The 27,425-nt window shown below is 37.7% G+C and overlaps 1 protein-coding gene and 1 pseudogene across 8 annotated transcripts in view; one reads left to right on the plus strand and one right to left on the minus strand.

The window, feature by feature from the left end:
- Positions 1 to 27,425, minus strand: part of DOCK7 (dedicator of cytokinesis 7) — a 229,138-nt gene that overhangs the window by 196,526 nt on the left and 5,187 nt on the right. For all 8 annotated transcript variants that reach the window (XM_042951975.1, XM_042951973.1, XM_042951972.1 and 5 more), the window contains exon 2: positions 7,353 to 7,458. In XM_042951975.1, the coding sequence (XP_042807909.1) occupies positions 7,353 to 7,458 (106 nt within the window). The remainder of the gene's footprint in view (positions 1 to 7,352; positions 7,459 to 27,425) is intronic.
- LOC122227459 lies at positions 12,812 to 13,404 on the plus strand (annotated as a pseudogene).

Genomic DNA, 27,425 nt, shown 5'->3' on the forward strand with positions numbered 1-27,425 from the left:
GAGCCGGGAGCCTGCTTCAGCTTCTGTGTCTCCCTCTCACTTTTTTCCCCTCCCCTGCTCACACCCTGTCTGTCTGTCTCTTTTTCTCTTTCTAAAATAAACATTTTTTTCAAGACTCTAAAAGGTAGAGAAAAAGGCAAATCAGCAGGGATCTTGGAATGCAAGGAATGGCACAACAGTGGGTTACCTAAAATTTCTTTTTGCCTTATGTACTCCAGACTTGTAGCTAGAAAAGCTCACAAACCAGAAACACCAAAAAAGATGATGCAAGCTGGGGTTAGCGGAAGCCCCAACAAAATCCTGTTCTTCCCAGCCAAAGGACCAAGAAAGGGGCAACAAAGCAAAATAGAAAAGTTTTAGACAATAATCACTCTACTGCAGCCAAACACAATGTGAAAAACTGTGGACCCACCCTATCTACACAAGCAAGGCCAAGTGGAAAGCTAGACTTCACCCTCACAAAGCTGTAACAAGGCATCCAACACTCCTCACCAAGCATGGTATCACAGAAATCAGAGGAGGGAACTAAGATTCTCATACCTCCTGGGAGGTATGAGCCTTCCACCCCCACAGTGTCAGTGGAGACCACATAGGGACTACTCATATGCAGTAATAACAAGGCATTTCTTCCTCTTACAAGGCACTTCCTCCTCTTATTGCTTATCTAAGGAGGTCTACATATAATACAATAAAGGTAAAGGGATGGAAAGGTACATAAAATTTCTAGACTTCACCTAAATTGGTAAAATGTCAATACCAGTTTTGTGATTAATTATGTGCATATAATATCTTAAGCAACCATTAAAAAGGCTATACAAAGACACACAATCAATAACACTATAGATAAATCAAAATGGAATTATAAAAATGTTCAGGTAACCCACAGGAAGATTAAAAAAAAACAGAAAAACAAAAAACAGAGAGAACAAACAAAAGTTAAAATGGCAGACTAAAGCCCTAGCAGAATAATAACATTAAATGTAAATGATCTACATACACCAATCAAAAGAGAATGACAGAATGAATTTTAAAATATGACCCACCTGTATGGTGTACAAAATATTCACTTCAAATAAGACAATATAAGGAAGTTAAAATAGGGGAATGGAAAAAAATATACCATACAGACATTAATCAAAAGAAAGCAGAAGTCACTGTATTAGCATCAGTTAAGTAGACTTGAAAGCAAAGCAAAGTAGTATATAAAAAGGGCCATTACCAGGGTGCCTGGGTAGCCCAGTCAGTTAAGCGTCTCTTGATCTCAGCTCAGGTCATGATCTCACAGTTTGCAGAATGGACCACAGAGCCTGCTTGGGATTCTTTCTCTCCCTCTCTCTCTCTCTCTGACCCTCCCTTGCTTGTGCACGCTCTCTTTCTCTCTTTCTCAAAATAAATAAATAAACTTTAAAAAGGGGGGGAGGACATTACCTGATGATAATAGCTATGATCCAACATGAAGACACAGCAATCTTAAAGGTGTATGTACTAAATAACTATAAATTATGTGAAACAAAAACTAACAGAACTGAAAGGAAAAATAAGACATATCTACAATTATAACTGGAAACTTCAAGACATCTCTCTCTCGACAACTGATAGACAACCAAAGAGAAAACCAACAAGGATATGGTAAAACTCAACAGCAACATCAACTAACAGGATTTAACTGACATTTATAGAACAGTCTACCCGATAACAACAGAATAAACACTCTTTTCAAAACCCCAAAATGCATAGAGGTGCCTGCATGGCTCAGTCAGTTAAGTGTCTGACTCTTGATTTCAGCTCAGGTCCTGATCTCAAGGTCATGAGATTGAGCCCCAGGAGAGATTCTCCTATCCCTCTCCCTCAGCCCCTCCCCTACTTGCTGTCTCTCTCACAGAATAAATAAACATGGAAAAAAAAAAAAAAGCCCAAAAAAACATATACCAAGACAGACCATATCCTGAGGCATAAAACCAACCTCGACAAATTTAAAAGACCTGAAATCAGAGTGTATTCTCTGACCATAACATAATCAAATTAGAAATTAGCAACAGAAAGATAACAGGAAAATCTCCAAACACTTAGAAACCAAATAATGCACTTCCAAATAACCTATGAGTCACAGAAGTCTGAAAAGTGAAATTTAAAAAACATACCGAACTAAATGAAAATACATAATAAAATTTGTAGAATCAGGGAAATGCAACCAAAAACACAAGATACTAGTTCATATCCATCATTGGAAAACAAGTGCAGGAGAGGATATAAAGAAATTGGAAACCTTTTGAATGTTCCAAAATATCATACCAAAAAAGAGAATTACCATATGATCTACTAATTCCATGTCTATGTACTCCACCCAAAAATTGCAAATCAAGACTCAGATTACTTGTATGCTCATATTCATAGCAGCAATACTACCAACAGCCAAAAGGTGCAAACAACCCAATGTTCATCAACAGATGAATGGATAAACAAAATGTGATATACACATAAAATGGTATATTCTTCAGTCTTAAAACATGGATGAAACTTTGAAGCATTGCTGAGTGAAATACACCAGAGACAAAAAGACAAATATCATATGATGGTACTTTATGTGGTACATAGAGGAGATAAATTTATAGAGACAGAAATAGAATAAATATAACTGGGGACTGGAAAGAGAGGGAAACAGGGAGTTATTATTTCATGAGTACGAGGTGTCAGCTTGGGATAATGAAAAATTTCTGGCAATGGATAGTAGTAATAGTGGTGATAATTGCACAACATTGTGAATGTACTTAATGCCACTGAACTGTATACCTAGAAATGGTTAAAATGATCAATTTTATGTTATGTATAGTTTACCACAATACAAATAGATACTATACAAAAAGATAGATAGATAGATAGATGATTGATAGATAGACAGATACAAAGACACACAGACAGACAGATTTAAGTGAACCTTTTTTTTAATCTTTTTAAGTCAATGCTTCTCTGCCCAGGTATTACTTGCAGGGCAGCACACCTTTCAGGATTCAAAGTGTCACAAACGACTATTCATTGAAAATAAAGACAAAATTTGGGAGTCCTTGTATATGTCTAATTCAGAATTAATCTTCCCTCAAAGAACGACCAGCCATATCAAAAGTAAGTCTTAGGGTAGGGAAGGAAGCTATGACACTCTCTTTAAAACACTAAATATAGGATAAATGATCTTGTTCCCCAAACTCACACAGGTCACTGGCTTTCAAGGTACGGTATTAGTTAGACTTGGATCATGGAAACAAATTTATTTTTGATACAACTATCTCCCTTCTTTCTGATGCCCAGCAGAGACAGATGCTTGGGTTAGTCTTGGAATATGATGATGAACTGATTACAATTATAAATTATTTTGCAAGGCTCCAAGGAAAAATCCTGTATTCACTGACCCAAGGCAAGAGACTGCAACATGATTTTATAAAAGAAAGTGGCTGGGCAATACCTAGGGTTAAAGGGTGATGAGAAGCAATAGTGAAACACTACAAAACCTCTCACAGGCAATGTTAAGATATTGTCTTATTTCAACAATCATTGTGTTGGAATTTGACATATTTAGTGTTAAGATCTCTTTCAATCCTTTCTGGTACACCATCAAAAATTCTGGTATTTGATCAGAGATTGTTTTGGGCTGGGGCAGAGGAGGATACAAGGGTGATAAGCTGAAGAGTTTCTTTTTGAGGTGATGAAAATGTTCTGAATTGACTGTGGAGATTGTTGCACATTTCTGTGAACGTATTAAATCCACTGATTTTGTCAATTAAATGGGTGAATTGTTTGGTATGTGAATTAAAACTCAATAAGGCTGTTAAAACAGAATCTAATCAGTTATAGGAAATACAGAAGATAGAAGAACGAGTCTATAAGGGAAGAAATTTCAAAAAGGTTGAACCAGAATCTAATCAGTTACAGGAAATGATACAGAAACAAGTCTACAAAAAAGCAAACATAAAATCCAAAAGGCAGGCAAGTCTATAAGACAACTAATTTGATTTTCTCAACAAGTCAATGGCATAAAATCAAACAAAGTTAGAAGCTGGGGGAGGCAGGGGCGCCTGAGTGTCTCAGTCAGTTAAGGATCTGACTCTTGATTTTGGCTCAGGTCAACATCTCACAGTTCATGAGTTCGAGTCCCACAAAAGGCTCTACACTGACACTCCAGAGCCTGCTTGGGATTTCTCTCTACCTCTCTCTCTGACCCTCCCCACTTTGCTCTCTCTCTCTCTCTCAAAAAAATAAATAAATAAAAATTAAAAAGTTAAAGAAGAAGGAGAAGGAGAAGAAGTAGTAGTAGTAGTTGTTGGGGGAGGGAGAAAATGCTTTGTTTGTTTTTGGTTTGGTTTTAACATAAGTGATCTAAGACTAAATCCCATCTATAAATTTTATTTGGATCTCCATTTGAATAAACCAACTATGAAGATATTTATGAGATAATCAAAGAAATCTAGCATGTACTGTATATAAGATGATACCAAGGAATTACTGTTAATTTTGTTAAGTGTGATAACAGCATTGTGGTTAAATAAGAAAATAACAATGTCTACACTAGTCTATTTCTGTGTATGTTTAAAGATTCTCGTAGTTTAAAAAAGTACTTTACCAGTGAGAATGCAAGAAGAAAAATTGCAGTCATCGAGCTCTGACAACCCTTTGAAGGAACTGTGTTGCAAAGAAGAGCAAAGATATACTGGAGGCTGGGGACAGGTAGAAAGAAATGTAGGGCAAAATAGCAGGATTTTTTTTCATGGGAGAAATAATAGTATGTTTGTATACTGATGGGAATGATCAGGAAAATAAAGAGCAAAGGTGATAAAAGAGAAGAGAGAATTCTTAAAGTACTATATTTGAATAACAGAGAAGCAGGGATTAACTAATCCCTCCACTTGTTCACTAGTGGTTCATCTAGAGTAACAAGTAAACAGGTAGACTACATGGATACAGATGACAATCGGTGAACACAAATGCTGGTAGGAGTATGTGGAAGTTCTTTTCTGACTGTTTGGATTTTCACAAGTGCAATATGAAGCCAAGTCATCCTAGGAGTGAAAATGGGAATCAGCAATTAGGGGTTAAGAGAAGGAGGCATGAAATAAATCAACTAAAACAGTAGGAGAATGAATGGACTAGGAAAATATACTATTTGCCTGGAAATGTTAAAGCCAACGTAAGTGAGTGGTCATAAACTGAGACCAGTCAATGGGATTGTGTTTTCTCGAGCCACACTCAGCTAAGTGCAGGTATGAAACAAGCAGAGAGCTGGATTTGAAAAGCACTTCTGGGTGTGCTGATGACATGAGAAGTTAAGGAACTCAAGGGTATGTATATGCAAGAGAGTAATTATGACGATCAACAAATAATTTAAGTTTGGTAAGGAAAGAAAAGAAAACATCGAAAGGTGAGGGGCAGGAAAAAGTTAGTAGAATCATGGATTCTAGATTCTGGTGGGGGTGAAAGACAGCTGGGAGTCAGGATACCAAAACAAGAGAGCAAGAAAGACGTAGTAGCCAGAGAGTAAGAAGCATAAAACTGAGATTACAAAGGGGTTAAAATTATTTATAATGACCAAATCTAAGGTATGACTATGGAAGTGAGTAGCTGAGGTATGATACGAGACATAGGTTATCAGTACAGAAAAGGAGTTCAAGATTCTGAGAGGGTATTAAAAGAATCACCTACATGTACATTGAAATCACCCAGAAATCCATATATTCTAAAGTTTCTCCAATCAGCATGTAACTGTTATTAAATTTCATCTTTAAACCTTTTAAAAACACAAACATTATAAACACGTCATTACAAGGCAATCAAACTGTTATATTCTGTCATACCATCTTTTTTCAATAATTGGTACCATTTAGTACCTAAATGAAGTGTTAATAGGGCGCCTGGGTGGCTCAGTCGGTTAAGCCTCTGACTTCAGGTCAGGTCATGATCTCACGGTTTTGAGTTCCAGTCCCGCATAGGGCTCTGCTGTCAGCGCAGAGCGTGCTTTGGATCCTATCTCCCTCTCTCTCTCTGCCCCTGCCCTGCTTGAACACGCATGCACGCACTCTCTTCCAAAAATAAATAAGCTTTAAAAAAATAAGTGTAAATACATAATTCCACCAAAGTCACTTTTTTTTTTTTAATGTTTTTATTTATTTTTGAGACAGAGCGAGACAGAGCATGAGCAGGGGAGGGGCAGAGAGAGAGTGAGACACAGAATCTGAAACAGGCTCCAGGCTCTGAGCTGTCAGCACAGAGCCTTATGCGGGGCTCAAACTCACAGACTGTGAGATCACGACCTGAGCTGAAGTCCGACACTTAACCAACTGAGCCACTCAGGCACCCCCAAAATTTTTTTTTAATGTTTATTTATTTTTGACAGAGAGAGAGAGAGAGAGAGAGAGAGCATGAGCAGGAGAGGGGCAGAAAGAGAGGGAGACACAGAATCCAAAGCAGGCTCCAGGCTCTGAGCTGTCAGCACAGAGCCCGATGCGGGGCTCAAACTCACCAACTGCGAGGTCATGACCTGAGCCGAAGTCAGACGCTCAACCGACTGAGCCACCCAGGTGCCCCCAAAAGTCACTCTTAACTACTTTTTTAATTTTTGACAAATAGAGGCATAGTTTTAATTTATATTCTTACTCTAATAAGTATCCATTTTTTATCAAAATTGATTATCCTCATGCCAGTTTCCTTAATAAGAAAACCCACGTTTAGGGCCACCTGGGTGGCTCAGTGGGTTAAGCATCCAACTATTGATTCTGGCTCAGGTCATGATCTCAGTTTGTGAGACGGAGGCCATCAGGCTCTATACTGACAGCATAGACACTGCTTGGGATTCTCTTTCTCCCTCTCTCCCTGCCCCTCCCCCCCTTTCACCCTCAAAATAAATAAATAAAACTTTAAAAAAAGAAAAAAACATGTTTATGTCTCTGACATAGCACCTGGTTAAGGCAATGATTCAATAATTGTATATTCCCTTCTATTAAAGGGGACATACAATACTACAAATCCACATATTTATCTAATGCTGCCTTCAGTAACTATTTCTAGAACAGATTCCTAAAGGTTCCTGTAATGAATCAACTTGGATCTGGGAAGTCTTACCTATAAAGTTCCAGAGTTGATAAATCCTGAATGTAAAGTTTCAAAGCTGACTCAGAAATCAACACCTCTATCACACCTCCTAACATTATTCTCCAACTCAAATTTCAGGAAAGACAGGGGTAGCAACAAGTAAGTTTATGAGACTACTGATGGAACCCAAAATCCATTGGTCTTGTCTTTCCACTATTTTGTCATGGCCTCGTCAGTAACACACCAGTAACATCCCATATTTTAAATATGCTACTTACTGTGGTATGATGGGATATATTACCAACAATGTTGAGGTTTTTGAGCAGTTGGGGAGAACCACTGTATTGTCCAGAGATCTGCTTCCTGACTTCAGCAGCCACAGTTCTACAACAAAGAAAGCAAATATATTATTTTAAAAAGAAACAACCGGGGCGCCTGGGTGGCTCAGTCGGTTAAGCGTCCAACTTCAGTTCAGGTCATAATCTTGTAGTTCATGAGTTCGAGTCCTACATAGGGCTCTGTGCTGATAGCTCAGAGCCTGGAGTCTGCTTCAGATTTTGTGTCCCCCTCTCTCTCTGCCCCTCGCCTGCTTGCATTCTGTCTGTCTCTCTCTCCCTCAAAAAGAAATAAACATATAAAAAAATTAAAAAGAAAACAACTTAGTTTAAAATGGTAAGAAACTAAGTATATTAAATATCCATTTAAAAACCAACAAAATCTCAGAGTATCAATAGGGTCATAAATTTGTAAGATATTTTAGTAAATACTGCCTATAATTACAGTACAACATCTTTATGCTGATGTAGGACAGAAAAGTGAAAGCCAACTTACAGAAGGTTTTTTTTGTATATGGCATTTCAGGGAACATATTTTGGCTTACGACAGAACAAGAAGCTATAATAACATATATATATTAAAATGTGCATATCTTAAAAGATATAAAATTCTAAAATATTTTATAAACAAAGAATTAGGAAGAAAAAAACTCTTCTTTCCTATCTAATATTGTTAGCTCTTCATTCATGCCCCAGAAAACTATTCCCTATTTTTACTTAAGTAACAGAAAATCACCTTAATACTATGGCATTAATGGCTTTCCACGATCTGACCCTAATCACCTGGTTCCAGCCTTGCATGTCCTTTCCCAAATTCTTGTCAGTGAACATAAATTGTTTTCCACAATGTTGTTTCTGTCCTGTATCCACAAATTCAATTCTTAACTAGTTTTAAGAGTAAAACCTAAATGACAGGAACTGTATACAAACTTATGATAGCTCACCCCAAACAAAAATAATTCCACCTTTCATTAAGACTTTCATTTATAATCTAATGCATTTTCCTCCTTCCTAGTTATTTTTTCCACATTTTATATACACTCTATATAAAAAGAGGCAGTGTTTAATTCACCATTGTTTTCCCTAAAATATTTAGCATGTGGCACTCAAAACAGGTGACTGGTTAGCCCTATGAAATATACAATATTACTGAACTTTTTGACAAATGAAGTAAATCACAAAAGAATTACCATAATACAACAGATAAATCTTTATTTGAATTCGGATTAGAGTTTAAAAGTTCTACAATTTCAAGCTGGTTAGTGACCCTTGGGGGCATACTAGTATTTCAAATTTACTGAAATAGCATTCCTGAAACAGAAATATTTTAGAAATTCAAATGACTTTTGGGGCACCTGGGTGGCTCAGTTAGTTAAGCATCCAACTTCAGCTCAGGTCATGATCTCACATTCCGTGGGTTCGAGCTCCAGGTCAGGCTCTGTGCTGACACCTCAGAGCCTGGAGCCTGCTTCGGATTCTGTGTCTCCCTTTCTGTCTGCTCCTCCCCTGCTCATTCTCTCTCTCTCTCTCTCAAAAATAAATAAATATTAAAAAAAGAAAGAAGAAATTCAAATGACTTTATACCTCATTAGTCTCCCATTTTCCTTACATTTTCCAAAACTATAAAGCAAAATATTCAGTGAGTCCCAAATCCAATAAATAACTTCCCTGCATTAGTAGCATTTTTATTAAATAGAAATTATAACCCCCCAAAAAAGAAATTATAACACAACATAAAATAAACACCACTATCCATAGATTTTGTGCAATTAACTTTCTGTAGTCACTATCTAACTTCTACACTACGATCACCAACTGGCCACTTCCTTATTTTACAAAACTAGCCTTCTGGGTTTTGCTTTTTTTTTTTTACTCTTTTCCAAAATCTAAATCCTACTTTCTCCTACCATTTTACTGCAAATCAGCTGAAACAGGTCTAATGACCTGGTTTCTGGGCCAGCTTGATGATACTTGCGTCCTGCAGTGTTCTCATGCTCTGAATTCAGAGCCCTTTGCATCTTGGTCCCCATTCAAATTTCCAGCTGAATTTCTACAAAATCTTATTTTCCAAAAATTATCCAAATTTATGATACAATCTTTCCCCTCTTTCTTCTCTTCCATACCCCTTTCCTTTTTTCATATTCAATCATTCCACACATTTGTCAAGCACTGTTTTGAGCCTACTACTCAATTAGAAACTTTTCATACAAAGGTGAAAAAGTTTTTCTTTAAATCTCAAGATACTGAATTACCTCAGTGATCTGAGGTACTTTAGAACATTTTTGTGTGTTATAAAAGACTAATTCATTATTCATAACTGCTGGAACCTAGAAGTTTATCCTTCAGTAGGTAAATGGATATACAAAGTGTGGTACATCCATACAATGCAATATTATTCAGCAACAAGAAGAAATAGGACATCAAGTGACAAAAGACATGGAAGAACCTTAAAAGAATACTGCAAGTGAAACAATCCAGTCTGAAAAGTCTACTTACTGTAGGACTTCAACTATGTGACATTCTGGAGAAGGCAAAACTATGGAGACATTAAAAAACATAGGGGTTGCCCAGGTTGGGATGGGGAGGAAAAGAGACAAATAAATAGCGCATAGAGAATTTTTAGGGCAACAAAACTATTCTGTATGATTCTACAATGGTAGATAGATTCCTTATACATCTGTTAAAACCTGCAGAATGTACAACACAAAGAGTAAACCCAATGTAATCTAAGGACTGTAGTTAATAATAATGTATCCATATTGGCTCATCAATTAAAACAAATGTACCACACTAACTCAGGATGTTAATAACAAGGGAAACTTGCTGGGGAAATATAGAAGGGAATTCTCTGTACTTTCCACCAGATGTGAGAAGACAAGAAAGTTCACTTCAGTTTAGAATTTCCCTTAGTCCTCTTAATGAAGCCTATATTATGGGTGCTCACTATTGTGTTTAGTTTAAAGGCCTTAAAATCTCCTGATTCTTTTAAGACTTAGATGAGAATATGAAAAAGTTTTTCGTAAGGCAACATAGAACAAATATTCTGTGTCTCCCTTCCTCAGAGCTGTTCAACTCGGTCTACCAATCTCAGCACTACCTCACTATTTCTGGGGCTAAACCATGAGTAATCTGAATTTTATCAAACACAGGATGTCATTAGTTGTTAAGACCTGCTACTACTTCATGTACAGCTAAGAAAAAAAAAATTGCCAATTAACCACCATACCATCAATTAAGTGGAAGACATATCCTGTTTTCAGAAGATGTTAAGCAGTGAAACTTAAGTGAAATATGGTTTCCTCAAAAAGAGATGATCTTTTCTTTATTAAAAGAGACATACAACAAAAGATAATCCCCATGCTACAAATATGTCTTATTTCTATATGACAAAATTTCCCCCAAAAACAAAATTAGTAGTAACTTGAAAATAAAAACCATTTCCATATGGGCTATGATAGCAATAAAAATATTGCCCAAACAAGGGATGTATTCATACTGAGACCCTCTGCATGAAAAGATTTCATGGAATGGTACTGAGAAAATTTTCCCAAGAAATAAAATCTCTTAACCACACTATGGCCCGAAGTATTCAAGACAAAAAAAATGCTGAATAAATATAGTTCCTATATCAGTTAAAGTCCTTTATCATAAAAGAGTCCTTACTTACCCATAGTGAATAGTTCTAAGACCCCCAGTGGATGCCTGAAACTCTGGATTATACTGAACCCTATCTATATGTTTTTTCCTATACATACCTACCTATGAAAAAGTTTAATTTACAAATGATGAGTATTAAGGAGGGCACTTGTTGGGATGAGCAATGGGTGTTATATGTAAGTACTACACTGTATGTTAACTAACTTGAATTTAAATAATTTTTTTAGAAGTGAGGCAAAGAGATTAACAATAACTAATAAAATAGAGCAATTAAACAATATACTGTAATAAAAGTTATATAAATGTGTTCTCTCAAAATATCTTATTGTACTGTATTCTTTTTTCTTGTGATGTGAAATGATAAATGCCTACATAATGAGACGAAGTGAGGTGAATGCTGTAGGCACTACAACGTGACATTAGGCTACTACTAAAATGAGACATGCTGGATGGTCAGAAGGAGAATCATCTGCTCTCTGACTAAGGTTGACAGCGGAAAGTAAAACTGTGGATAATGGGAGACTACTGTAGATTGCTTTTTCCAATAATTATTTTTCCTACTCCTAGTGATAGCTCTATAGCAGGGAAATACAGGGAAGCCTTTTTTACTTCTAATAAGCTATTAATATTAACTGCAAAGTGGAAAGAATAAATCAAAAATTCCATAGGTACTCATGCTCCTAAATTATGAGAGAATACCGTCTTCCCCACCCAAAAGAACATGATGGAATACTTGACCTATTTGCCTTCTTATCAATTCTCTCCATTTCCACAAGCTCCCTCATTATGTCAACAGGCATTATAATTTTCACAAGAGAAAGCACTCACTAAGGTCATTCACCATAGGATATTGGAAATAACCAACAAAGGACTCACATCCTGAAGGAAATTATGTTGCATTTAATCTTTCTTCTAATCTCCTCCCACTTTCAGATGCCCCATCTGACTATGATTTCCAGAATGACCAATCTGGGCCTCTCTCATCTCTAGTCATTCTTCATGGGATCAGAAGTAAAACCCTAGTAAAGATGAGTAAGGAGAGGGGAGTCTGGTAGACCTTAACCTCTCTTGATCTCAGGGTTCTAAGTTCAAGTCCCACATAGAGCTTACTTAAAAAATAAAATAAATCTAAAAACAAATAAATACAATTTAACAAAAAAAAGGAGTAAGGAGAGTTTAGACAAAAATAAAAAAGAGCTTAGTTGAGCTTTTCCTATAAAGTCACAGAAAAGAGCCACAATGTTCTATGTCAAAGAAGAAAATAAGATCTCTTGGAACTGGCACTGTTTATACATAACATAAAAGTCAGAGAAGAAGGGAAGGGTAGAAGGATACACCAGGCAATATATCAGGTAAGAGAATACATCAGAGACAAGGCAAAAAAGGACTAGCTAAAAATCCCCAAAAGAAAATGGAAAAGAGCAGCTGACAGATACTCCAGTGTTATGACTATCCAAACCCAAGATTGGTGACTGACGGGTTGAATCATAGTTGTACCACTGTGTATAGTTGGCATTAAAGATAATGAAGAGCAAAACCAAAAAAAACAATCGATTAGATCTAGGCCACCTCTGACCCGGTAAGGATGTGGAAAGAGGGGCCGTGAGCCTCACAGTTAGCAATCTTTGGGGGCTGCGGTGGGTCAGTGACAGGCATGCACCTGGCCAGCATTTCTGCCGCTTTGCCTGGGAGGACTCAAACTGGCACCTGGAAACTTCAGGAAGACGTGATTTTCAAAAGTAATTATGAAAACATTTGTCATTGGAATTAGTGGTGTGACAAATGGCAGGAAGATAACACTGGCTAAGAAACATCTCCCAAACTGCAGGATCATATCTCAGGATGATTTCTTTAAGCCACAGTCTGAGATAGAGACAAATACAAATGGATTTCTGCAGTATGACATGCTTGAAGCACTTAATGTGGAAAAAATGATGTCCCCCATTTCCTGCTGGATGAAAAGCCCAAGACACTCACTGGTATCAACAGACTGTGGAAATGCTAAGGGATTTCCCATATTAATCCCTGAAGGCTTCCTTCTCTTTAATTATAAGCCCCTGACACTCTATGGAACATAGGAGTTACTTTCTGGCCACTCTATATGAAGAACGTTAAGGGGAGGAAGAGTACAAAGGTCTACGAGCCTCCAAACCCTTCCAGAGTACCTGGATGGCCACGTGTGGCCCATCTATCTAAAGCACAGACAAGAAATGGAGACATCAGGTGGGAAATGGTTTACCTAGGCAGAACAAAATCTGAAGAGGACTTCTTTCCACAAAGGTATGAAGATCTACTATAAGAACTAGCAAAGCAAAAGTGTTTGCAAGTAGCAACATAAAGATGGAGTGGACTGAATCCTTCCTGAAATGAATTAGGAAACTCAAAGGAGTATGTTTAAGAACCTTTAACAATACACAATATGTAGTTTGGTTGATGACAGCCGTTGGTTCATTTGTTTGTGTTATCACACATGGTTTCCCCAATATGTGGAACAGTAAATAGTGGTCTATACCTTTGGTATAGGAATTTACCTTGATAAGCTGTTCTCACTCCAAGGGGTGCAGAGACACAGCATAGCTCACAAACAATGAGTCAGTTCCTCTAATGATTGTCAAACTTTTCTGAATGGGACCCAGAGTACAAAATAAGGCTTACATCACAATCCAGTATATATGCAATCTATTATGTCTGTATGTGTCGATGTGTTTGTATATATATGTGTCTCTGTACATACAAATACAAACGTGTATGATGTGTGTGTATATATACACACATATCAAGTAACACAAAGCATTTACCTTAGATATAATGCACGGTGATATTTTTCTACTTGTAATTTTTTTTAATATTCATTACCATCCAATGCCACTGCCTACCTCCTGCAAATAAAGGCTTTTTTAGGAGTAGCAGTCACATTGGATAAATCAAAATTTACTAGAAAAAACAAAGAAAACAACAGATTAAAGAAATGCAACATTGTGTTACCTCCTAAGTATCTGTGCCAAAAAAATGTTTAACCTGAATTAAATCAAACCTATACATCTAACACCCAGTTTACAGGAAATACAGAGAACACTAAAACAAACTAGTGCCAAAGGAAGCAATCAGACAAAAACCAGAAGGCAGGTCATTCTGTACCACAAGTCTCTTCAACAAATTAGCATGATGAGTATCTAAAGACAGAGTAACTTTTAGCATAAAAAAGACATCATATGAAAAAAGCAAAGTCTACTTAAAAGAAGAAAAAAAGACTGAGAGATAAAACTAAATGTAATGAATGGTTCCTAACTGGATCCTGATTTGAACAAACTAGCTACAAAACACATTGTTGGGGATAATGAGAAATGTGAATATGGACAAGGTATAACACAATGAAGAATTATTGATTTTTTAATGTGTGTAACAGTATTATTATAGTAATCCAAGAAATGTCCCTATATTTCAAAGATACAAATGATGTCAGCAATTTAGCTTTAAACTCTTCAGTTATTATCAATCTACCCCAATGGACAAAACTAACTAACTATGGAGTACAGATGAGGCAAATACCCTTCGAGAAGCATATCATGTTCTCTATAAAGCCCTGCCTGATTATTTCTGTTCTGTTCCACTCAGATTAGATACTCCTCCTCTGTCCTTTCCAAGTACTCTGTGTTCATCCATATACATTCAAGCAAACAGTTTCCAGGAGGCTAATTCAGCCAGGCAGCAGACCAGCCACACTGCTTTTCACCATGGACTAAGAACCTGGCCTTGCTGACAACGTTTGATTTCAAGAGTAGGAAAGCCCAAATGTTTGTAAACATTCTCTTTGATAGAAGCACATAAATTGCAAGGCAGGTTCTTCTGGAATACTAATGCAACCCTCCAATTTTATATAAAAGTATGGTTGAAGAAAAAAAGGTACAGTGAAGGATTTGAGAACTTGGCTTCTCAGGCTTGGCACATTCTCAGTCTTCAGAGGCACCTTTGCAATTTCTTGAGGAATTAGGGAGGACAAGGAAACTTTACTTCTGATTGGAGTATGCTATTCTGGCTCTTATTTTGTACAAATGTCTCAAAGCATGTTAATTTCTGCCATTAAAGAAAATGTATATTCTTTAATTCTGTCTGGTGGCACTTTTCTATCTCCTTGTGATAACCAAACAATATCGCAGACATAGCATCTATCAAATTGTTTTGAAATCTATTTACCAATCTCCTTGCAAGAAACCAAGCAGTAAAAGGTGGGACTTCATTTACTTTTGCACCCTCTAGCAGAGTGCCTGGCATATCCTGAGTACTTAATAAATGTTTAAGCTGAAGTGAAAAAATGGGAATAGAGAGAAATTTTCATAGTTCCTTCCCCACAGGAAAGTAGTTAGGTAAGAATGCTAGAATGGAACAACAGATGTGAGCTTCTTGAAGACAGGGACTATATCCTATTAATCTTTACAACCTCATATTTGAGACAATGGAGAGAGAAAGAGAGAAATGGAGACATGGGTATAAGAGTACAAACAGAGAAAAGGAGATAGGGAGTAAGAATGAATTTTGAGACTACTCAGTTTATGAAACTTCCAAATACCTTTTACAGAAGACTAATTTGTAAGTATGGTTGGTTTTTAATTGATTGGGAAAGGACAAGGAATTATGACTTTTTATCTATTACTGCCAAACAGGAAAATATTTGCTGGGGGACAGGGGGGTGAAATCTGAATCCACAGAAGAAATCTAAATATATAACCTTTTTTTTAAGAACCTTGCTGACATCATTATTGTCCCATTTGCTAAGTGAAACACGGAAACACAATGTTCTATTCCATGTGAAACTCTTCTTTTTAAACAAGATATATGATATTTTCACTTATCTCAAAATAGTCTCTAATATGTCTTTAGCATATCTGCAAAGGTCTGGTTCCAGAACTATGTTCAAACCCTACAATTATGTAAATAAAGTTACTATGAGAAGCAGAGGAAATACGATTTTCCAACCTGGAGAAAAAAAAAAGAAACAACTCTATAAAAGAAGGCATCTTTTGAAGTAGGTTCCACACCCACCCAAAGTGGGTCTTGAACCCATGACCCTGAGATGAAGAGTCACATACTCTGACTGAGCCAGCCAGGCGGCCCAGAAAGACATCTTTTAAGACAGTAAACAGGGGCGCCTGGGTGGCTCAGTCGGTTAAGCGGCCGACTTCGGCTCAGGTCATGATCTCACGGTCCGTGGGTTGGAGCCCCACGTCAGGCTGTGTGCTGACAGCTCAGAGCCTGGAGCCTGTTTCGGATTCGGTGTCTCCCTCTCTCTGACCCTCCCCCGTTCATGCTCTGTCTCTCTCTGTCTCAAAAAAATAAATAAACGTAAAAAAAATACTATCTCCAACTAAAGACAAAAAAAAAAAAATTAAAAAAAAAAAAAAAAGACAGTAAACAAAAGGAGTATGTACCTGGCATTAAAAAATTCAAATTTCACAAAGAGATAAAAACAAAAGGTACATCTCTCTACCATCTCCAATCCCCAGTTCTATTCCCCAAATGTAACCACTTAATATTTTATCAGGTATCCTTCAAGAAAAAGATGTGACGGGGCACCTGGGTGGCTCAGTCAGTTAATCGTCTGACTCTTGCTATCAGCTCAGGTCATGATCTCAAGGTGCATGAGTTTGAGTACCACACTGGGCTCCCTGCTGATAGCGCAGAACTTGCTTGGGATTCTGTCTCTGCCCCTCCCCTGCATGCTCTCTTTCTCTCTCTCTCTCTCTCTCTCTCAAATAAATACATAAACTTTACAAGAAAAAAAAAAAAAAAAGATGCATCTACTTTTTAATGTCCACATATGACACTGTACAATAAAAAACCTTTTTTGATACCTTATATTATACACTTAATATATCTTGGGAATCTTTCCATATCAGCATATAAAATTAGTAATGGTCTAACACTACTTATCAAGCATTTACAACTTGTGTGCCAGATACTGTGTAAAGGGTTAGATTTGTTATACCTCATTTAATCCTCAGAAAAACTCTATGAAGTAGGCATTATATCAGGATACTTAAGCATCAAGAGGTTAAGGTCACATAACTAATAAGGAATAAAACCAAGATCTGAACATGGAGCCCCACTCTTAAACACTGCTCTCCTAATTTTTACCTGCTACAGAGGTCAAGATATGGGTAAACCAGAACATATTTAGCCAGCAGTCTCTATTGGTAAATATTTAGGCTATTTCTAGTTTTTGCAAAGATTATCACTGGAATCCAAGCTCCATTAGAGATTTTTGTCTAAATCTAAAATTATGAATGATCCTTATTTTCTCTTTTGGGCCTTTTGTACTTCCAAATTTTCTGTAGCACCATATATTATTTTATAGTCAGAAAAAAACAGATATTTTTAGATAAACGTCAAAAATAAAGTAACTTCCCAAGCTCATTAAAGGTAGAGAGGCAGGGTTTGTATTCAGATCCACAAAGCTCCTAAGGCCTATTTCCTTGGAAGTAAGTTTCCAAAAGTCGATGATTCTAGCTACAGTTCATATTAATGAGTTCTCTAGTCTCAAAAACCTAGCCTATGAGGTCAGCTAAAGATACTCAGTGAAAATGTCTAGTGTATACACTAACATATTAATAGGAGCACTGTAACTACAACCACCACCACTGTTATGATCTGCTTCCTATCTTTCAAGGATGGCCAAATAAAACTCCTGTCTGAGGCCCTGTCACTTATCAGTTAGCCTGTGTTGAACTCTTCAGGAATTTAGGTTCACAGTGGACCAGTAACCACTAAAGGTCTAAGAAAACAAAAACAGATAGAGGTTGATTTGTTAAAACCAAAGAACAGAAATCCTTCTATATAATACACTTAACATTTAAGACATAGTTCCTTTTTGGGGGAGGATAAGGAAAAAAAGATTTCGATGACTCATGTATCCCATCTGACACAATTTTGGAATAGCATATAAGTCAAAGATTTAGAAAGCACTATTTGAAAGGGACGTGGATGTCTCCATCACTCTGATCTAGAATATTCCACCATAACTCAATTTCCTCAACTAAAAACATGGTGATAACATTGTTGCCTACCTCATAGAACATACCATCTTATAACTACACACAAAAAGAATTTAAAAATTTACCATTTGAAAAAATTAACACTGATCTGAAATTGGCAACTAAAAAAAAAACTGAGGGTGGGGGGGGAGATAACCTCTACTGTAAAAAGTCAATCTTCCCAAAAGGAGATAAATGTATCTTCAATTCCACCCCACTTCATAAAAATAAAGCCAGAATCTCCCACAAACATATAAACTATATCCTGTATACAATTAGTTGCTAAGACCTATTCATGCTCTTAAATACTTCTCAAATCTTTTCTTCTCCTTCCCTTTTCTACAGCATCTGCCTACAAACAATATACTTAATGGTTAAAGTCTGAATGCTTTCCTCCTTAGACTGGGGAGAAAGCAAGGGTATCTGCTCTCACTATTCAACATTGTACTAGAGGTTCTAGCCAGTGTAGCAGGGGAAGGAAAGAAAGAGACAGAAACAAATCAAGGGTGTTCATATTGAAAAGGAAGAAATAAAACTCTTTACTCACAGCCAACATAATTCTATATGCAGAAAATCTAAGGAACTCGCAAAAAAACTACTAGAAATGGGGCGCCTGGGTGGTTCAGTCAGTTGGGCATTGGATTCTTGATCTCGGCTCAGGTCATGACCTCACAGTTTGTGAGTTCGAGCCCCACACTGGGCTCTGAGCTGACAGGGAGGAGTCTGCTTGGAATTCTCTCTCCCTCTCTCTCTCTGCCCGTTCCCCACTCATGCTGTATCTCTCTCCCAAAATTAAACCAACAACAACAAAAAACCCACAAAAAAAAACAAACAAAAAAACACTACTAGAACTAACGAGTTCAGCAAAGTCAGAGGATACAAGTTCAATATTCAAAAATCAGTTGTATCCCGATATACTACAATGAACAAACCAAAAACAAGTTTTTAATTCCATCATGGTAACATCAGAAGCAATACTTAGAAACAGATTTAGCAAAAGAAGGACAAGACTTACATACTGAAAACTTTAAAACTTTGCTGAGAGAAATCAAATAATACCTAAATAAATGAAGACACAGTCTGTTTGTGGATCTGAAGACTCAATATGGTTCAAATGGAAATTCTCCCCAAACTAATTTACAGATTCAGCATAATCCCCATCAAAATCCCAAAAGGATTTTTGCAGAAATTGGCAAACTTTATATTGATGTTGATCCTGAAATGTTTATGGAAATGCAAAAAGTCCAGAATGAGTAAAACAATTTTGAAAAAGAAGTAAAAAGTTGGAGGACTCACACTTCTGGATTTCAAAATTCACTATAAAGTAATACTATTCAGAACACTGGTACTAGTCTAAGAATAGACATACAGATCAATGAAACAGAACTGAATGTCAAGAAATAACCACATTTACGGTCAACTGATTTTTGAAAAAGGTACCAAGGCAATTCAATGAGACAAAAAATAGTCTTTGCAACAAACAGTGTTGCAAAAGAACATTCACACACAAAAGATGAATTTAGACCCTTATCTCACACCATGCACAAAAATTAATGCAAATGGATCATAAACCTAAAGTAAGAGCTGAAACTATAAAAACTTGCAGAAGAGAGAAGGAAATCTTGACCATGAATTAAGGAGAGTCTTAGAGAATGACACCAAAATCATGATCTATAATAAGAAAAAAAAAATTTGACGCATTGGACTTCATCAAAATTTAATATCTCTGCTTCAAAATTCACCATTTAGAAAATAAGAAACTAAGCAGACAGGGAGAAAATGTTTGTAAATCATGTACCTAATAAAAGACTTGTATTCTGAACATATAAAAAAACTCCTACAATTCAAAAACAAGATTAAATAACCAAATTAAAAATGAGAAAAAGACAGGAATAGATATTTCACCAAAGAAGATATGTGAATGGCCAATAAGCACAAGAAAACATCACAAAATCATTAGGGAAATGCAAATCAAAACCACAATGAAACGCCACTTCACACTCATTAGAATGCCTACAATCAAAAAGAAAACACCAGTGTTAGCCAGGATGTGGAAAAATCTGAACCCTCACATATTGCTAACGAAAATGTAAAATGGTGCAGTTGCTATGGGAGAGTTTGGCAGTCCTTAAAAATTAAACATAAAATACCAGATGACCCAGAAATTCCATTCCTAGGAACATATTCACAAGAATGGACAATAGGTGTTCAAAAGAAGCTCGTACATGAATGTTTGCACAAGCACTATTCACCATCGCCAAAAGGTAGAAACAAGCTAAACGTCCATCAACTGATGAACAGGTAAACAAAATGCATGACAGACATATAATGGATTATTCAACTATAAAAGGGAATGAAGTACTCATACACGCTGAATCATGAAAATATTATGCTAAGTGAAGGAAACCAGGCACAAAGAGCTACATATGTAGAGGAAAAGCAAATCTAGAGAGAGAGGCAGGCAGAAAATGGGTTAGTGGTTGCCTGGGACTTGGAATGGGAATAGGAAGTAAATGGGCACAAGGGATTTTAGGGGGTGATGGAAATGCTCTAAAAGTAGATTGTGGGTGATGGTTTCTCATAACTCTATCAATTTACTAAAAATCACTGAATGGTACACTTAAAGTGAATTAATTTATGGTATGTAAAGTATACCACACAGATTCTGTGTCTCCCTCTCTCTCTGCCCCACCATTGCTTGTGCTCTCTCTCTCTCTCTTAAATATAAATAAACATTAAGAGAAAGAGAGAAAGAGAAAGAAAGAAAGAAAGAAAGAAAGAAAGAAAGAAAGAAAGAAAGAAAGAAAGAAAAAGAGTCGGGGTACCTGGATGGCTCAGTCAGTTGAGCAGCCGACTTCAGCTCAGGTCATGATCTCATGGTTTGTGAGTTCTAGACCCACATCAGGCTCTGCACTGACAGTAAGGAGCCTGCCTGGTATTCTCTCTCCCTCCCTCTGCCCCTTCCCCACTTGCGCTCTCTCTGTCTCTCTCTCTCTTTCAAAATAAATAAATAAACTGAAAAAAAAAAAAAAAAAAAAGAGCCTAGGAATGACTGGAATTGCTCTGTGAAGGTAAGAGGAAGAAATTGCTTCCCAGTCAGAGAAACAATGATAAAGGGAGGAAAAAGAAGAGGAAGAGTGGAGTCTCTAAGAAAGTCTTGCACCCTTCAGCTCCTTCCCACAATCCCTATATCTTCAGCAAAGTTTATGAAAATCATTAAATGGCTGATATGATTGCAGTTTTTGGTGTCAGAGGACAAATGAGATGCAGGAGTGCAGATGCAGAAAGAGGCAAGGGAAGTCCAAAACACAAAATCGAAGCAGACCTCCTTGTGAGGGCTAGGGATTGGCATTAAAGTCAGAGCTAAACTCGGGGCGCCTGGGTGGCTCAGTCGGTTAAGCGGCCGACTTCGGCTTGGGTCATGATCTCACGGTCCGTGAGTTCGAGCCCCGCGTCGGGCTCTGTGCTGACAGCTCAGAGCCTGGAGCCTGTTTCGGATTCTGTGTCTCCCTCTCTCTGACCCTCCCCCATTCATGCTCTGTCTCTCTCTGTCTCAAAAATAAATAAACGTTAAAAAAAATTAAAAAAAAAAATAAAGTCAGAGCTAAACTTAAAGTTTTAAGGAACAGGGATCCACGGCTGCATCAGGCTACAATGCTTTTCTTTAGATTTTTGTATTTACCAGTTACATTTGAATTTTAGCAGGTAGCACAATTGACTATATTGCTATATGTTTAGATAATTTTAGTGATCTCAACAAGTTACAATGAACAATTTGAAGGAATATCAGTTGTTTTGGTGTGACCAGCACTCTAACCCTCCTCCTTCTTTTGGTTAGGAACCCCTTCTTTTTGGTAAGGAACTCCTTACTTAGGATTGGGTGGGGCTGACACCATCACCTCTCTCCTCCAAGCTGAGGTGAACAGGTGACCAGGAATGGCCAGCAACCCCTATATCCCTAAACACAGTAATTTGTTCAAGGAAGGACATGTGATACAAGCCAGACCAATAATTGAGTTCCTGAATGTTTTCTGCCAAAACTAAATGGTAGGATTTGAGCCTAGGGCTGTCAACAATCATTGTAACCATTCAGTGGAAAATCTATCAAAGATGCGAAGATGAGAGGCTGCTGATATCATCTGTATCCCTGGACCTGACATACTCAATTATATGCAAATTAATCTGACTGGAGATTCTGTCAAATGCAACCAAAATGTCTCCTCTGTAAAAAGCCACTGAAAAATTAGTGACACATCTACACTGGTTGCCAAAGGGGTCGAAATGACACAACCCAGAAGTGAAGGGGAGTTCACTCTCTGAGGAGATTGAATTGACTAACGGAAAACAGGATGCAAGAGAAGAGCAGGGAGATAAATTTCTTCTTCTAGACTCCCATCTACTGATGTGAGAAACTGTTCCTCTGTCCAAAGATACCCTGTGTGACCAAGCAAGCACACCTGCCAAACAATGTCTCTCCAGTCCTTTGTGAAGCAGTGACCAATGAGATAAGGTATCACCTTACATTGTTTCCCATCTCTGCCTCACTTCCCTTTTCTCAGGATCCCTGGGATTATGCCTCCCAGATAAACCCTCAACCTTAATCCTTGTATCGGTCTCAGTTTTCTAGGGAACTCAGATTAAGAGTATCTACAAAAAAACCTACAGCAACCATTAGGCTTACTATTAAGTGAAACATAGAAAGCTCCCCTCCCTCTGAGATCATAAACAAAATGAGGACACTCAGTATGAATACAATGTTAAATAGAAAGGGTTACAATCTACATAGTAATGCAAGATAACCATCTATAGAGCAAGACAAAAAAGCAAATCAGCTATAAGGTTTGGAAAGGAAAAAACAAAAATTCATAATTTCCAGATGATATGGCTGTCTATATAGAAAATACAAAAGTCACAGATACATTTTTAGAATTAACATGAGTTTAACAAGGTATGTAGCTAGATACAAAATGGTTATATACTTAGAAATAAATCTAACAAAAGATAGGCAAAAACCTTAGAGAGAAAATTATAAAATTTTGTTGTATGATATAAGGAAGACCTAAATAAATGAAGAGATATACCATAATCAGGGATTGGAAACTCAGTATTATAAGGACGTCATTTCTCTGTCAAATTGATGTTTAGATTCAACGTAATCCCAATCAAATTCTAATAGGACGTGGGGATTTTTGTTTGTTTTTTGGTGGATTCTAAAATATACAAGGCAATTCAAAGGACTAGGGGAAAGCAAGACACTTTTTTAAATGGTGGGGGGAGTTATTCTACCAAATTCTAAGCCTTATTATAATTAAGAGTATTTATAATTGGTGAAAATATGTATAACCAGCCCAAAAAAACAAAATAGAGAACCCAGACAAAGACCCACAAATAATGACACAATCTATTATAGAAGTGGCAGGGCAGGTCAATAGGGAAAAGATAATCTATTTGGAAAAAAATTAAAATTCTTATACACATATCAAGTCCAGGTGGAATATAAACCTATATATAAAGGAGCCAACTAGAAGGTTTATGGTAATATACATGAATATCATAATGACCACAGGTTTATAAAATATTTCTTTTTTTTTTTAAGTTTATTATTTATCTTGAGAGAGAGAGTGAGCGAGCAGGGGAGGAGAGAGGAAGAGAGAGAGAGAGAGAGAGAGAGAGAGAGAGAGAGAATCCCAAGCAGGCTTCATGTTGTCAGCACAGAGCCCTACCCTAGGCTCGATCCCACAACTGTAAGATGACCTAAGTGGAAACCAACCAAGAATCAGACATTTAGCTGACTGAGCCACCCACAAGGTAATAAAATATTTCTTAAAGAAGACCTCAAAAGTACCAACCATTAGAAAAGAGAGAGAGAGAGAGAGATAAACTGATCAATTATATTAAAACTGAGAACTTAGTTTTCAAAAGACTCCATAAAAATAATTTCTTGAGAGAGAGAGCATGCACGAGACAGAGCAAGGGAGAAGGGTAGAGGGAGAGAGAGAAAGAGACACGTTTTTTTTAATGTTTTCATTTATTTTTGAGAGAGAGAGAGAGAGAGAGTGCAAGTGGGGATGGGGCAAAGAGAGGGGGACAGAGGCTCTGAAGCGGGCTCTGCACTAATAGCAGTGAGCCCGATGTAGGGCCTGAACTCATGAACCCAGAGATATTACCCGAGCCAAAGTTGGGCGCTCAACCAACTGAGCCACCCAAGCGCCCAGAGAAAGAGACTCTTAAGCAGGTTCCACATTCAACCCGGAGTCCAATGTGGGGCTCAATCCCATGACCCTGGGATCATGACCAGAGCAAAAATCAAGAGTCAAATGCTCAACTCACTGAGTCACCAAGATGCCCCTCCATAAAAAGAATTTTTAAAAACCACAGGGTGGGAAAAGATATTTGCAAAACATATAATCAATAAGTGGGTTAATACATTGAATATGTACAAAGTACTCACACAAATCAATAAGAAAAGAATAATACAAAGAGAAAAAACAAAGGGGGAGAATGGCAAAAAATTCAAACAGGCAATTTACAAAAGAGTAAATTCAAATAGTCAATACGCATACAAAACAGAGCTCAATCTCATTAGTAATCAAGCAAATACAAATTAAAACTTTTACAGTAAGACAGCATCATGCATGCATCCACCAGATTGGTAAAAATGAGAAAGTTGGCAGGACCAAGTGATGGCAACTATGTAAAATAACACTGTTGTGGGAGTGTGTATTTCTTCAGGTATCTTTGAAAACAGTTTGGCATTACCAGATAAACTTAATGATGAATAAAACTGCTAAGACAAGCAATAAAAAATACTTAAGGACCAGCAATACCATACCTGAATATATATACCCTAGAGAAACTCATGCACATGCATACCAAAATACATGTATAGGAATGTTCACAGGAACATTGTTTGGTTTTTTTTAAATGTTTTATTTATTTCTGAGAGAGAGAGACAGAGGGTGAGCGGGGAGGGACAGAGAGAGAGAGGGAAACACAGAATCTGAAGCAGGCTCAAGGCTCTGAGCTGTCAGCACAGAGCCTAACGCCAGGCTTGAACTCATGAACTGCAAGATCAGGACCTGAGTCCCAAGTTGGAAGCCCAAATGACTGAGCTACCCAGGCGCCCCCGGAACATTGTTTGTAATAGCCACAAACAGGAAACAATCCAAATGCCCATCTACTGTAGAATGAAAAACTGTGGTATATCTATACAATGAAATAATATAAACCAATAAAAATGAACTCCAACTATCTATAACATAAATTAATCTCACAGATAGAATTTGAACAAAAGAAGCATCACAAAAAAAGACAATATACAATATGATTGTATTCAAATGGAGTCAATAACAGAAAAAAATATATTGGTTAGAAATGCATTTATAGGGGGCATCTGGGTGGCTCAGTCAGTTAAGCATCCGACTCTTGATTTCAGCTCAGGATATGATCTCACAGTTCATGAGTTAAAGCCCCACATAGGGCTCTGCAGTGACAGCACAGAGCCTGCTTAGGATTCTGTCTCCTTCTCTCTGCCCTTCCCCCCGCTTGCTCTCTCTCTCTCTCTCTCAAAATAAAAAAAAATAAACTTAAAAAAAAAGAAAGAAATGCATTCACAGGTGGAAAGAATAAAGAAAAGCGAGGAAATGGTCATCCCAAAAGTAAGGATAATGAATGGGAGTGGTCTGCAGGAAAGTGTAAGATTGAGAAGAGAAAGGATATATCAGAAAGAAAAAACAACAGAACAGTTACAGAGATGGGATTGAGCAGAGCATTTGTGGGGGGTACAACTAGAGAGTAAGTCAACAAGAGAAGGACCAGATTATAGATGACTTTAAAATTCAGGCAAGAGGGCGGGGCGCCTGGGTGGCTCAGTCGGTTAAGCGTCCGACTTCAGCTCAGGTCACGATCTCACAGTCTGCGAGTCTGTGAGTCCATGAGTTCGAGCCCCGCGTCGGGCTCTGGGCTGATGGCTCGGAGCCTGGAGCCTGCTTCAGATTCTGTGTCTCCCTCTCTCTCTGCCCCTCCCCTGTTCACGCTCTGTCTCTCTATCAAAAATAAATAAACATTAAAAAAAATTTTTTAATAAGATAAAATGCAGGCAAGAGTTTGGGTTTAACACTTTAACAAGCCACTCTATATTCTTGAACAAAAGAATGCCATGATAAAAGCTGTATTTTAGGGAGACTTCATTTGCAACACATTTGAATTACAGGAGGTAAGAGATCAGATCAGCTCTAGCCCCACTGAAGTCATCAGGAAGTGAGGTAATGAAAGATGCTCCAAGGTGGCAGAGCGACATTCACTGAAACACTTCTTACATGTCCAGTTTACACAAGATTCTGTGTTCAACTCTAGAGATAAAAAGACACAGACCAGCCATCAAAGAGCTCTGAAAAGCAGTATAAAGTAGGGGGAAAGGGGGAATGTGGGGAATTGAGGGGGGGGGGGGGCAAGAAAAATTACAAAGATAAACCCAAAAAACAAGAGCTCATGAAATCAGTGATGAAGAAAAAAGTCAAAGACCCCTAATCCTCAAGCGTTCTCTAATTCCAGTACACGTAAAAGTACCAGGGGAAGCACAGTAATATGGCCCAAGGGCCAATGAGAACAAGCAGGAAGGGGCTGTGACTGTACCACATACATGTGAGAAATGTGACCAGAAAAAAGGAATGACTGGTTGGCAGCTAGAAATGCCAGAAGATTCAATGTTTCTTCGTTTTATGATGAGAAAAGCGTAATAAGTCTTCCGGTTTAAGGGAAACATATATGAAAAGAAACAGACAGAAGATGATAGAAAGGAAAGGAAAAAATTATGAGAGCAAGATTCTGAGAGAGGGGTGCTTTGGTGGCTCAGTTGGTTAAGTGTTCAACTTCAGCTCAGGTCACAATCTTGTGGTTCGTGAGTTCGAGCCCTGCATAGGGCTCTGTGCTGACAGCTCAGAACCTGGAGCCTGCTTCCATTGTGTGTGTGTGTGTGTGTGTGTGTGTGTGTGTGTGTGCGCGCGCGCACGCACGCCCCTCCCCCACTCGCATTCTGTCTATGTCTCTCAAAAAAGGAATAAACATTAAAAAAATTTTTTTTAAAGATTCTGAGAGGGGCGCCTGGGTGGCTCAGTCAGTTAAGCGGCCGACTTCGGCTCAGGTCACGATCTCGCGGTCCGTGAGTTCGAGCCCCGCGTCGGGCTCTGTGCTGACAGCTCAGAGCCTGGAGCCTGTTTCAGATTCTGTGTCTCCCTCTCTCTGACCCTCCCCTGTTCATGCTTTGTCTCTCCCTGTCTCAAAAATAAATAAACGTTAAAAAAAAATTAAAAAAAAAAAAAAGATTCTGAGA

This window comes from Panthera leo, chromosome C1 (assembly GCF_018350215.1).
Source record: "Panthera leo isolate Ple1 chromosome C1, P.leo_Ple1_pat1.1, whole genome shotgun sequence".
NCBI lineage: Eukaryota > Metazoa > Chordata > Mammalia > Carnivora > Felidae > Panthera > Panthera leo.